At 34.5% G+C, this 14,048-nt stretch overlaps 3 protein-coding genes and 1 pseudogene across 3 annotated transcripts; 3 read left to right on the forward strand and 1 right to left on the reverse strand.

The window, feature by feature from the left end:
• Positions 1-113: 113 nt before the first annotated feature.
• LOC125207054 lies at positions 114-5,764 on the forward strand (annotated as a pseudogene).
• Positions 5,765-7,080: 1,316 nt separating this feature from the next.
• LOC125203684 (60S ribosomal protein L18a-like protein) lies at positions 7,081-9,381 on the forward strand. The gene is made up of 4 exons (XM_048102091.1): positions 7,081-7,446; positions 7,971-8,049; positions 8,590-8,704; positions 9,108-9,381. Exons 1-4 carry the CDS (start codon positions 7,242-7,244, stop codon positions 9,159-9,161), a joined length of 453 nt encoding a protein of 150 aa, XP_047958048.1. The 5' UTR covers positions 7,081-7,241; the 3' UTR covers positions 9,162-9,381.
• A 537-nt stretch (positions 9,382-9,918) lies between these two features.
• LOC125207055 (acyl-acyl carrier protein thioesterase ATL3, chloroplastic-like) lies at positions 9,919-11,375 on the forward strand. The gene is made up of 5 exons (XM_048106258.1): positions 9,919-10,103; positions 10,147-10,247; positions 10,919-11,010; positions 11,189-11,284; positions 11,370-11,375. Exons 1-5 carry the CDS (start codon positions 9,919-9,921, stop codon positions 11,373-11,375), a joined length of 480 nt encoding a protein of 159 aa, XP_047962215.1.
• A 425-nt stretch (positions 11,376-11,800) lies between these two features.
• LOC125207937 (WEB family protein At1g75720-like) lies at positions 11,801-13,398 on the reverse strand. Its single transcript, XM_048107458.1, has 3 exons — positions 13,377-13,398; positions 13,119-13,289; positions 11,801-12,417 (listed from the first exon to the last, which is right to left on the reverse strand). The coding sequence occupies exons 2-3, from the start codon at positions 13,257-13,259 to the stop codon at positions 11,977-11,979; spliced, it is 582 nt and encodes a 193-aa protein (XP_047963415.1). The 5' UTR covers positions 13,260-13,289; positions 13,377-13,398; the 3' UTR covers positions 11,801-11,976.
• Between the last annotated feature and the right edge of the window lie 650 nt (positions 13,399-14,048).

A 14,048-nucleotide genomic window follows, 5' to 3' on the forward strand; every position in this document is an offset into this window, starting at 1 on the left:
AAATTGTAGACCACACGATTTCTAAAATCCTATGGCCTTAAATTAGTTGTAGTTAACAATTAAATAATTAGTTAGCAATTAAAATTAGTTAGTAAAATTGTTGATTAAATTAAATGCCCTTTTTGCAAAAGCAAAAAAGGCAAAAACGCAATAAGAATCCTCACAGCCCACCTCGCCACTCTGGTTCAGATAGTGGAGTTATTGAGTTCACAAAAGAGGACGTGGATGCCTTGCTCAGTGAGAAACCCGAAAGTAAAAATAAGTTTAACTTCAACTTCAAGGTATTTTGAGTGGCCATTCTTTGTTTTGGTACTCAGTAGGGATGTTTCTGATATTTTCTAAGGAAAAGAAAGAACAAATGGATGACTACATTAAAAGGATTAAGCAGTGTGTTCGATGGTTTCGACAACTAGAAGGCAATTATGTCACGCAGTGAGGAGAATCTCAGGAATTTGTTGGAAGTTGCAGAAAAGAAATGCAGTGATGTTGGTAATGGTTTTTTTCCTTCTTAAATAGGCTATTCTTCGGCTTTTTGCTAGTAAAAAAAGACTTGATGAATTTTATTTTAACTTCGAAGCTCGATTACGAGTTGCGGCAAAATCTGGATACATTAACTCGAAAAGCTTACTAAACTGGAGATAGATAAATCGGTACGAGACGCTCGTGGCACATTGAACATGGTTTTGGGTTGCTAATGTCCCAAGAAACTGCAAAGAACTAATTGTTAAATGTAGGAAGCTTTGGATTCTTTAGCACGAGAAAAGGAGTCCGACTTGCTGCTGAGAAAGTGCAAGTGTTCCTCTTAGAAGAGCTGAAACGAACTCGAGAAGACAATGCTAGTAATATCAAAAAGGTCTGTTTAGGATACCTTAAAGCATATTCTGAGGTTTGTTTATAAATTTTCAATCCTATAGTTGGTCAACTTGATTAACCTAACCATTATTATATATGCTTGATATTCAAAGGATTTGCAAAATGAAGTTACACGCTTGAGAGATGAAGTAGTGAAATACCGAGAATGGCTTGGAAAGGCTAGTGTTGAGTCACAACTAATTTAAGGCTAAGATTTTAGAAAACGCGTGGTCTATTTCAGATAGACCATTATGTACATTATATATACATAAAATGTGCATTACTAGTGTGTATAATTTATATTAATGACGTTTCACATGTATAAATAATTATTTAATTGCTCAAAGAAAAAATTATATTTTTTTCTAAACATTATTTTAATTTGGTTATAGAACTTTGGAAAATAAATAAATTTGTTAAACCAATAGGAGTAGAAGTCCATATGTTAGAATAGTGAATGTTTAAAAATTATTTTGCTATGATTTTAATGTATTAAATTTTATTTCAGATTAGTATTTTTGGTATATTAAAAGAAACTAATTTTCAAACTTGCATTTTTCTATTAAAAACAAATTTTGTAAAATTGTTGATTAAAATTAAATACTGTAGACATATATAATCATGATAAAATACTACTACTAGTATTGTACAAACACATAAAAAATGCGCGTCTTTTATTAGTTCTAGTTATCATACTCTCGTTCCATAGTAGTAGGCCATTTTGCCATTTTAGTACGTTCCATAGTAGTAGAGTCATTTCCTTTGGTAAAAGTCAACACATTTCTTCTCACCTACTTTACTCTCTCTACTTTATTCTCTCTACATCTCTCTACCTTTTGCATTTCCTACTTTATTTTTATTTACTTAACTCACCTAAAACAACTTTTCTTAATCTCAGTGCAAAAGAAATGCCCACTACTATGGAACGGAGGGAGTATAAAACTAAACCCTTGGCAAAAAGGCAAAAACGAGCAAGAATCCCTTTTCACGTGCAGATCCGGTCCTGCGTATGGCTTCCGAGAGCAACAAGCCTCCTCTCGCTTCAGATAGTGGAGTTATTGAGTTCACGAAAGAGGATGTGGATGCCTTGCTCAGTGAGAAACCCGTAAGTAAAAATAAATTTAACTACGACTTCAAGGTATCACTCGGTGTAAATAAGATTCAAGTCTGTTTCTAATATTTTCTCATAAAAAGAAAGAACAAATGGATGATTACATTAAAAGGCTTAAGCAGTGTGTTCGATGGTTTCTTACTAGTGTGTATAATTTACATTATTTACGTTTTACATGTATAAATAATTATTTAATTGCTCAAAGAAAAAATTATTTTTTTACTAAACACTTATTTTAATTTGGTTATAGAACTTTGGAAAATAAATAAATTTGTTAAACCAATAGGAGTAGAAGTCCATATGTTAGAATAGTGAATGTTTAAAAATTATTTTGCTATGATTTTAATGTATTAAATTTTATTTTAGATTAGTATTTTTTGTATATTAAAAGAAACTAATTTTCAAACTTGCATTTTTCTATTATAAACAAATTTTGTAAAATTGTTGATTAAAATTAAATACTGTAGACATATATAATCATGACAAAATACTACTGCTAGTATTATACAAACACATAAAAAATGCGGCGTCTTTTATTAGTTCTAGTTATTAAGAATTGTTAATTAACTAGTACTATCACTAATAAGTACTCCATATAGAACTAAACCCTTGGTAAAAAGGAAAGAGTAAACTACACAATTAATCCCTAATCTTGTAGTTCCGTTTCGATTGCAATTATGGTTGTGGTGCACGATTAGGGATTGTGGTGTAAAAATTTCTATATTTTTTGAAATCCTCTCGCTTCTTCACATGTGAGTTCCGTTTCGATTGCAATTATGGTTGTGGTGCACGATTAGGGGTTGTGGTGTAAAAATTTCTATATTTTTTGAAATTTTGAATTGAGGATTGTGGTTGCTCTTGTATATGCAGGGTGAGTTCAGTGGAATGTCAGATCTCATCTTCAAATCCAAATGTCTGTTCTTAATTGTAAAGATCATATGAAAATAAACATGTTAAAAGCTAATTCTCCACTAAAACAATTATATAAACGAAAGTAATTACCAGCAGAATCAATAGGTGGTTGTGGTTGTTGATTAAGAGTAATATCTCTAAATGTCTGTGTTGTATTGAAAAGATCATATGAAAATAAACAAGTTAAAAGCTATCCAATAGATCATAAACATAAATTACCGGGTCATTTCACCGGACCATTCAATCCGAAACATTTCACCGGAACATTCAATCGCATAATCTTAAACAGAATCAGAATACTGATATGGGTGGTTATTCGGTTAATAACTAAACCGACTTGTCGATTAACCGACACTAAAATTTGGTCAAAAAACTAACTGGAACCGACCCAATCTCAAGTTCGTTTATAGTTGTAGTTATTGATTAAGAGTAACATCATGAAACTAATGATATGTACAAGAGGTTACACTAATTTCATACTAGAAGAATTAAGAAGAGCTTGTGGATTATTTTTCCTTAGTTGGTAATGTGCATGTTGTCTAGTTGGTCAACTTGATTAACCTAACCTTAATTATATATGCTTGATATTCAAAGGATTTGCAAAATGAGGCTATAAAGAAAAAGGAGGCACTGGCCAATGAAGTTACACGCTTGAGAGGTGATTTACTACAAATAAGAGATGATCGTGATCGACAATTGTCTCTAGTTCAAGTTTTATCAACTGAAGTAGTGAAATACCAAGAATGTCTTGGAAAGGCTAGTGTTGAGTTACATTGCTTCGCTAGCGAGGTGAATGACCTAGAGGTTTGTTTTTCTGTCAAGAATTAACAACCTGGAATGATTGAAAACACTTTCTAATCTTTCTAATGGCTATTCTTTTCCTTTTTGTGTCAGACAACTTGCTTGTGTCAAACGGAGCAAATTAGACGATTACAAGAGCAACTGGCATTTGCAGAAAAGAAGCTGAAGGTTATTAATTTGGAATGTTATGGAGATCTATTATTATTGAATTAAGTTTCTCTCATAGCTCATTAAGTTTGCAATTTTACAAAAAATTGTGTCAAACAGAGCAAATTAGACGACTACAAGAGCAACTGGCATTTGCAACAGAGACAAGATCTGAATTTGAGGAACAAAAGACATTTATTTCTGAGTTACAAGACCGACTGGCCGATGCAGAATTGAAAATCACAGAAGGAGAAAAGCTTCGCAAAAAACTGCACAACACTATCCTTGTATAACATCTACACACTATCGGTTTTTTTTGAAATTTTTTTGCCATTTTTGTCTATCTTTATTTTTATAATAGAGTTTTTCAGTTGATATTGTAACTGACATCAATTTATCAATACAGGAGTTGAAGGAAAACATCCGTGTCTTTTGTAGAGTGAGGCCCTTTTTGTTTGATGATGGGGTTGAAACTGACACAAAAGTAATTTCTTTCCCATCATCTACAGGATCAATGGGCAGATGCATTGATGTCACTCAAAATGGTAGCTTACTTGCTTGAGCTTAGATTGACATGTTTTTGGTTATAGTTGTAGTTATTGATTAAGAGTAAATTCTTCTTGTCAGGGCAAAAGCTTGCTTTCACTTTTGACAAAGCATTCATGCCTGATACGTCCCAACAAGAAGTTTTTGTGGAGATATCACATGGAGATAAAAAACAGGTATGTTGCATTCCTCTTGTTTGCTTAAACTATTTTTCCCTTTTTTGCTTCAACTTACTATAATTAACTCTTCAGGGTTTCAAAATTGAAAATATAATGAAACATCCGTGATCGTTTGCCCATATAAATCGCTCGTGCCTCTCGCCGAATATCGGGGCAATACTATTAAAAATGATGCGTATGGAAACACTTTTTGATCTTTCAAGCATGGATGTTGGTACAAAAAGGGTTTTTTACCTCTTGACCCGGGGGGCCAAAAAGGGAATAAATAGTCAATCCTTTTATATCGAATAATATTACTTTTTTTTGGATGTATGCTTTGTTTCAAAAATTTTGAGCGAAAACTCGAAAGAAAAAAAAACGAGCTTGATCACAAATTTAAAAAGGAAAAGTTTTTTTTTTTGCCCCCTAAGCCTTTGTCAGCTTTTCTTTTATTTAGGTCCCTAGGAAAGACTCAAATGAATGAACAATCTTCAAGGGGCCATTTTTCTTCACCTTGCAATTACGGGTTTTAATGAGGTATATTACTATTTAACATTTTTTCCGATTCCAAACTTAACACGCCATATTTTCCCTTTTAACGGGGGGGATGAACAATACAAGGTGTTCTTAATCAAATTTACCTTGCTGGTAGCAACCGGTTATCTAAAGACGGGCCAGGAATCGGTTTAAAGAAACTCGGGTAGAACGATAATCATCTTCATTCTATCTAGGTTTATATGACATTGTTCCAACCCTTACCCAGGCCATCAAAAAAAACATCGCCTTTAAGTGATGTCTTTCCCGCGTTGGCCAAGAAGGAGAAGCATGTCCCCATAAAAACCCCAAATTTAAAATTTATCTTCTCCAGGTGATTGAAAAAAGCGTCATCCATTATAGACTATAGTAGACAAAAAACCGTGTAAAATTCCTTTTTTCCCTCTCTCTGTTGCAGCCTTGTTTGGGGGAAACCCCCAAGACGTTGATTTTCGTAAACGTGTCGCCGGATCCTTCACGAGGTGAACCAGTTTGCTCACTTCGGTTTGCTGAAAGGGGTTTAAAATATTGTGGAATGGGTTACCGGGGCCCCAAACCAGCCTCCCATTCGCCATTTTTCCCCGAAAGGAGAACCCAACGGGGTGCACCATTTGGGAATTTGAAGACAAAGGGCGGCGGGATTTTTTGGTTTCCATCGCCTCACAGAGATTCGAATCCCTTACTTTGCAAGGTGGCAAAATAGGGCTCAGCAAACTAAGGGTTTGCTTCTTCTATACTCAAAAGGCGAGTGTGATCATAATTACATATGCAATCCTCTAACTCGTGAATATATCTATTCCCCGGTTTCCCTTTTTCCCCCATGGGCGGTGGGTTTTATTTTGGATTCGGTGTGGGGCAAAAGTGGGCAATATAAGGGCTCCCGTGTCAATCCGGGTCTTTTAGTATCATCATGTATACACCCCCGGGAAGGGAAAATGGGGAAAGCATTGAAGCTGGCGCGATTTTGTTTTTCGATTCCATTACCAAAAACATTAAATATATGTGATGGACACCCCCCCTTGGGCCGATATAATATTAAGGGAAAATGATAAAAACCCAAGGATTTGTGCTTTTGACGTTTTGGGGAAAAGGAATCTTTAGCATTTTTTCATTTTCAATACACATGGACAAAGGACATGGGTGGAGATAAAGGTCCTTGGTACGTGAGATTTGGTGTTTTGGGGGGCTGCCTTTGTTTGTATTACCGAGGATTACGTTCCCCATCGAGCTTGACCTTTTTATGTTTTACTATTAATTACTTCATCCGTCCATCATTTAAAAAGTCATTTTGCCATTTTGTGTTGTCCGCGATTTATAGAACCATTTACTTTATTCTAGTTTTAAGTTGGACATCGCCCCCACTAACTATCTAAATCAGCCCAAATTTTAAAACTAATACAAAAATGAGTCACACTTTCCCACTGCCTCTCCTTTACTTTTCCCAGCAACGGAGAAAGGAGTATTTAAGCTTAAGGTAATTTTGTTATGACAATATATTTAATTATTCAATTTATTCCCATGAAATTTTCTTTGCATTTTTTCGGAGGTAAAAAAATAGTCTAAAATAAAATTTTACTTTAACTTTCAAGAAATTATATGAGTTTAATTTTTACAAATTGAAATTAATTTTATGGAGAGAAGGGGATGGAGAGGGGCATTTTTCAAATATTAGGTCAACCCCGGGGCTTCCATGACCTAAAAAGATAATTAAAAGCTTTCACCACAGGTTTTGATTTGGTGAATTTTGCAAAACTATGTCTCAAAAATATAGATTTATGTTAGCTGTTAATGGTTAAAGATGACCTCACTATCGCGAACCACCTCTATAAGATTGACTTACCATGAGTTCAAAATGGAAGCACTAATCGTTAAGGATGAAGTTCCTTAACTCGGATATGGGGTTTTTAACGTCGCGGGTGCTTTTCCCGTTGATCAATCCGATGTCCCCCGCGATCAATCGCGTCAAACAAATATTTAAAAATATATACGAAAAAGACACTTTTAAAAATATCCATCAATTTCTCTGCTGCATCAATTATTGTCTCATCTCACAACTTTGGATTTCGTCTTCCCAAAGCTCAATCCCGAAATTCTCTGCTAAAGATTCAATCTTTCCAGCAGCCCACAAACAGAATCGGCTCGAATCGAAAGTGAGCTAAGAAGATCAATCAAATTCAACCATGAGTGAAGAGAAAAAGGAGAGCTATCAGCACCACCATGTCCATGACCATCCACCGCCGCCTCCGTACGGAACATTCCAGGGCGTAGCAAACCACCCTCCGCCGCCGGCCATGGGCTTCCCCCAGCCCGTCCCGCCGCCCGGCGTTTCCGGAGCTCCGCCGCCGCAGTCTCACTACTACGCCCACGGCTATCAAGCTGTCCCAGGTATATACGTATCTGATTTTTCCACTGACCCTTGAAGAAATTTGGAGTCTTTATGTGTAATTTGTCAAGATCAGTTTTTGACTTTTTGTTGGAGTTTGGGATTTTTTTTTTCAATTATTGGATGGGGGTTTTTGGTAGTTGACATTTGGATGTAAGAAAATGTGAGATTTGGGTGATTTTGTATACCCAAATACTGGAATTAAGTATGATTAGGTGTATAGAGAGCCTAAAGATTTGATTTTGAGATCTGTGTATTGGTTGTGAAATTGTGCTAATATATTTCTTTTTGAATTTATGATCTAATTTTTTGATTGTGGAAAGTTTAAGGAATGTCTTTGATTTTGTGCACACTAATGTGTAAGGAAGAGTATAGCTTTGAATTTATATGATCTGATGTTTTGATTGTGGCAAGTGTAAGGAAGAGTGTATCTTTGATTTTTTGCACTAATTTGGTTTATTTGTGATGGGGTGTATATATATAAACTTAATTTTTCTGATAAAAAGAGATGTGTGTGTGAATGAAGGTTATGCTGCTGTTGCAACTGGAAGACCCGTAAGGGAGCCGCGACTTCCTTGCTGTGGAATCGGCCTCGGCTGGTTCTTGTAAGCGATAACTTTTCCTCATTGTCGAAATTCAGCAACACTAGTTGAAACTATAACATGTTTGGTGCAATGCTACTTTCTGTCAGAAATTCATTGTTGGCTACTTGGGATGATGAATCTTGATTGGGATCTTCTTCGAACGATCTTTTGCTTGCTTGGATGTTGAACCTTGAGAATAAAAATCTTATGAAGATATCAGAATACTTTAGTAGTTCTTTGAATATTTGGCGGGCACTTGCCTCTTTCCTTTGCGAAAAGGGCTGTGTGAATTTCGATTAGATAAAGAGTTTAGATCTCTTTTTAAGTGAAGTGTGCTACTTTTAATTTTCTCTTTCAAGTTAAAACTTTGTTATTTCTTTCCCGTAGAGAGTTTCATTGTCAACTTTACGTATGGATGAATAAATTTACGTAGCTCAAACTTTCTTGCTTAATCTCGTTTGACTTTCTAATACTTATTTTCCTCTTTTGAAGTTGCTTGCGAAGTAGTAACTACTTACTGTTTTGAATTATCGGTAAAATAGTTTCTCTGTTTTTGCGAAGGTTCATTATTGGATTCTTCATTGCCGGAATTCCATGGTATGTTGGTGCATTGCTTCTAATTTGTTCCAGAGTTGACCCTCGCGAGAAACCAGGATACGTTGCTTGCACGATTGCTGTAAGTACTCTTATCTTTTGCTTCTCAACCTACTCCAAAGTTAGGCTTCTTGTCCCGGCAAGTTCACGATCTGATCTTAATTTTAATAATCATACAATCTGCCATCAACTAGAGTGAACACTTGATAGGGAAGGAGTGAGTGGAGCCAGAAATCGAGCTAATTCGTGCATTGCTAATCGGTACCTAGGACAAAATATAGATAGTGACTTCTCCCTGGTTTATGACAACTCATGATTTTCCAACGAAATTTTTATATCTAACATGTGATCTATTAGTAACTAAGAAAGTTCTGTGTTGTTTCTCCGAGCTTCGTTGCTATCAACGGTTTCAAGTCCTGATACCTTAATGACATGTTTAGAACCTCTGCAAGAGTTTTGGGTGCTGATTTCTCTCTTTTCTGTAGGCTGTGATGGCTGCTATTGCGGTGGTCTTCGGATTGACTAGGATCGACGACTGATGAAACAATCACAGGGAACCTAAAACATCTGAAAGAAACTAGCCTGCTGTGTGTATATTTGAGCTCAAGTAATGTTTTATTTGTTATACTTTTACATATATGTTGTATGGATTATATTTCTGTAATGAAGCATGTTTGTAATCAGTGTTGTAATGTAATGCAAAACTCAAAATCTTGTAATTCCATATTTGTGAAATGACAGTTCCCATCTGTTAGTGTAGTTTCATTGTTTCATGTTGAAATCTTGCATAATAATGTAGTAGTAATAGATTGGTTGCAAAATCAGAATAAAATAATACCTACTAGTTTGGTAATTTCCATACAAATTTTATTGCTGATATATATGGTTAAAATAAACTAAGACTAAATATGGTCCATTGGATCAAATAGATGGTGTGGATCTAAGTTTGTCCGTGTGACCGTGTCCATTATATACATGCGAATAAACCATTGAAGGGTGAAATGGTCCGGCCAGAAATTATAAATATACATATAGGTATAAGGTAGTGATAAAATGTAAACTTAGAAAACACACTTAAACATTATATTTTTTTGGCATTTTATAATTGCGTTTAAGACATTATGTACATTAACTTAGAGTATACAAATACAAATACATTTATTTGTGCAAATTTCTTAGATCTAACGGCTAGGATTTGGTCTCTGTTAGCATATAAGGGGGCATTTTCGGTTTAACATGTGCCTATAAATATATGTATATATCTTCACGTGGTGCAATATTTATCCACTTTGAAGAATGTTGAATAATTCTTTAACTCACGTCTCCACACAAACACCACCGCTTAGCTTCCCTGCTGTTCCGCGGCGGCATGCAGAGCAGCTGCCGCCTCTCGTCAGGAGCCGCCAGCGGCAGCCGCTGCCGCCGATGAAGAGCTCTGCAAGCCTTGCGGTCAATAACAAATTGACTGGAGGTGGGAAAGGGTAAAATTCATGAATTGCTTTTTTTGGTTGGTGAATTTGACAGGATGAGTTGGTTTTTTGAACTGGAACAAGAAGTTCGAGAATATGAATTGGATCAGATTGGAGTTGTGAATCATGCTACATTAAACAATTTTTGTGAATATGGTAAGACTGCAAAACCTCAGTGTATTTATATACCCCCTCCGTTCCACAATAATAGTGGAGTGTTATATTGCTAACTCATAATTTAATTGCTAATTATAATTAAATAATAGTCATTAGATATTCAAATTAAGGGCTTAGATCATTAATCCCTAAATGTCAATACGATCAACGAAAAACGTCAATAAGGCCATAGGATTAATTCCAAAAAATATCAATAGGGATATAATGTTAGGGATGTATTCAAATCCTTTTCATATCTTTTGTCCTTTTTCCTTCTTAATTCTAGCCCCACGATTTTGTCATCTGACGGTTAGATTAATGCCACGTGTCATTTAATAATGCACATTTTCATTCTAATAATGCACACCGGCTAATAATGCAACATTATAGACTAATAATGCACATTTTCATTCTAATAATGCACAATGGCTAATAATGCAACATTATAGACTAATAATGCATTGATCACAACCATCCAATTCAAGGATCCAAGGGCTGAGATTAAGAAGAAAATAGGACACTTAGGGTGCAAAGGAGTCTAACGGGATATTAATGTTAATTAATTACATGTTTAGTTATAACTAACTTTTAAAAGAAATCACAAAACTTTAAATTCATATAACATATATCAAATTAAAGATAATTTCATAAGGATTCTAACGATTGAGCAGGTACATACAAACTCCTCGATAAGATCGGTTTTGATGCACATATAAAGTTAGCAATATCTGAAGTGACAATCAAATACCCCTCACCTTTGAAGGTATATGAAACCTTTAATTTTACTAAATTCTAGTTAAATTCTAATTTGTTTTGTAATTTAAAAATTAGTCATAAAAATACCGAATTTAACCATTTCTACAGTTTTCTCATAACAAAATATTGTGACTTCTCACATTTCATAATCTCATTTGTTATTTTCTTTTCGTTTTTTTTAACAGAGGAAAGACAAATATGTGCTAAAATTGAGGTTATATGACTATTCTACTACTCGATTCTATTTTGAGGACCAAATCCTTAGGCTACCAGATTATAAGGTTCGTTACTTTATTATTGTCTCCTTTTAATTTGAATTCTACATTGACTTATAAAAATTTGAATGAATTAGTTGGTGAAATGTAGGATTAAAGTTATAGTATCGTTTGATTTGTGCATGTTAGAATTTAGAACACCAATTCAATTTTTGACTAATGTCGGAATTAGAACATATGGGAAAAATCAGCAAAAATTAAAACGGTTTTAAATTGATATCAGACAAAAAGATAAAGTACATGATTTCAGCTATCATCAATTCAACTTATAAAAGTTGGTACAAAATTAGGATAGAAGTTAAAGTTAATGTACATAATTGTGTCCTTTGTCAAATGTTTTGTCCTTGTTGAAATCAACATCAAAGTTACTTGGACAAATAGTATTAAAAGTTTGAAAGATACCATAATATTTTGTATGTCATATATGTGCCCATCAACATTTTCAAATGAAATTTATTCCAAGAAAATGGTTTCATAATCAATATATATGATCAACAAAGTCAATCTACAATGCCCTAAAACTTAACCTCAAACAACCACTTTCAATTAATAGTAACAAAACATGAAAAAAGAAGGATTTCGATCTCAAGAGATCTCATTTTATCTGTGTTTACAACCAACATTTCGAGTAATCTCTAAAAAAAAGTAAAATCCTTCCATTTTCATGCAAAACATCTTTGAACTAAAGAAAGAAAAATTCAAGATTCACTCTCCTTAGCTCCCTTCTTGATCTTCTTCAAGAACAACCCTCCGATCAACGGAACCAACGGCTTCTTCTTCTTCTTCGTCTTCTTCTTCAACTCTTCGTCATCCAGCACCTTCGTCAGCAGCTGCGGGCTAGCAAACTTGACCGATCTCTTCTTCTGCAGCTCAATCTTGCCTTCATGCTTCATCTCCACGATGTCTTTGGTGTTGTCGATGAATTTGACCTCTTCGACCTCTCGTTCGAATAGGGTTTCTCTTGTTTTGAGGTGTCGAAGCTCCTTTTTCGTCTGTTCGAGTTCTTGCCTTAGTGAATTTAAGCAGTGAGCCATGAGATTTCCTTCTTCTTTTGCCTTTGATAGGGTTTCTTTGGTTTCTTCTAGCTCTGCTTTCACTGCTCCCAGCTTTGATGGCTGGTTTTTTGCTTTGTTTTGCATCTAAGTTAGCATGATTTGATGAATTTGTATTAATTGCCTTGGTGGAAAAAATAGCCACTTTGCTTAGTAGGGGCAAATTGCCATAAATATAATGAAATATAGTACAATTTTGGTTTATCCCAACAAAAACATTATGTTTGGATTCATCATAAACTATATTCAACGACAAAAAAAATGAAATTGTATCTGATATGAAGCCGGGAAATCATGTGTGGACGCCACTGCTGATGAGTTAACAATGTCTTTTTTTTTGTAAAGAAAATAACATCGTTTAGTTGAAAAACATCAACAAATATAACACGTAGGAGAGCTGATTTTTTCGCAATTGGATAGTTGCGATTTTTCTAGTTGATTTTTAAAGTTGCGAGACAGACCAGAATTTGACCAAAATCACAAAAAAATTTTGGCAATTTGCCTTGTATATAATAGCCAAAGAATAAAAATATAACTTTCACCTTTTTATACAGACTATATCATTTTAATTGTCATAAAAAAGTGGATTGTATTCATGCAAATATAGAATCATGCAAATAGAATCAACCTTTAACTTGAATTATTTTAAGATTTTAGATTACTATAAACATTTTGGTAAGAACGGTATATTTTAAATTTGGCTACTATTTGATATTGCTAAGTAAAATGCATGTGTAATAAAAATTACAAGAAATAGTTAAGTTTATATAGTAACAAAAAATGAGTACCTCTTTGAGTTTGTTGCCGTAGACTTCTCCGGCGAGCACTTTCTCTCCGAACAACATCACGGCCTCTCTCACGGAGCGAAACGGCTGTCGAGTGTCGATCTCGACTCGGCCTCTCACCACCACCCCTTCTCCTCCTTGCATCTCGAATTCCGGTGTACCGGAAAAAATTATCTATTATTTGGATGTGATGATGATTATGTTTAAATTCAAGAGCACTTATATATATATGTGTGTGGTGGAACAAGAATATAAATTTACCTAAGTTAGCTGAATGGTGGAAGAGATAAGTATTGAGTTTTGATTAAATGGAAGTTAAATAAAGAAGGAATGATTATCATAGAGGAGTTTGTTTAGTTTCTTGGCGTCCACTTCACTAGTCATTTTTGTTAATTGATGCTGATGGGTTTTATTTTATGTGAGAGGTGGTGGTTGGCCTTTCTTAGTTAGTTAAATCTTTTATATACATCTTACTTATAATTTTTTTTAATGAGATAATTGTCACAATCTTGTGTATGGGTATTTATTGAAGTAATACCATAAGTAGTGCAACTTGGTTGTATGTGGTGTGAAGTTTGGTTTAAGTGAAAGGGTTTGAATGAAGAATACTAGAAGTGGTATTTTGTTGATGTGGATTTGTCTCCTCTCTTGTGGAACCCAATTTTGTTATTTTTGTTGTCAAGAACACATCTCAACATTATACACAAATTTATATATGTGTGATGTTTGTTGATTTTGTGATGGAGAGTTTTTAAGCTTTTTGTACTATAACTCTATAAGAGGCACCTTGACATATAGTAGTCTCATTATGCTATAGTAAAAGTAAAAAATAGTTATGAATATAATATGTAAAATCTTATGTCCTGTGCATAGCACGGGTGATAACACTAATCATAACAAAGTGGAACATAAAAGGAAAGGGACGAAAGATGA

This window comes from Salvia hispanica, chromosome 2 (assembly GCF_023119035.1).
Source record: "Salvia hispanica cultivar TCC Black 2014 chromosome 2, UniMelb_Shisp_WGS_1.0, whole genome shotgun sequence".
Taxonomy (NCBI): Eukaryota; Viridiplantae; Streptophyta; class Magnoliopsida; order Lamiales; family Lamiaceae; genus Salvia; species Salvia hispanica.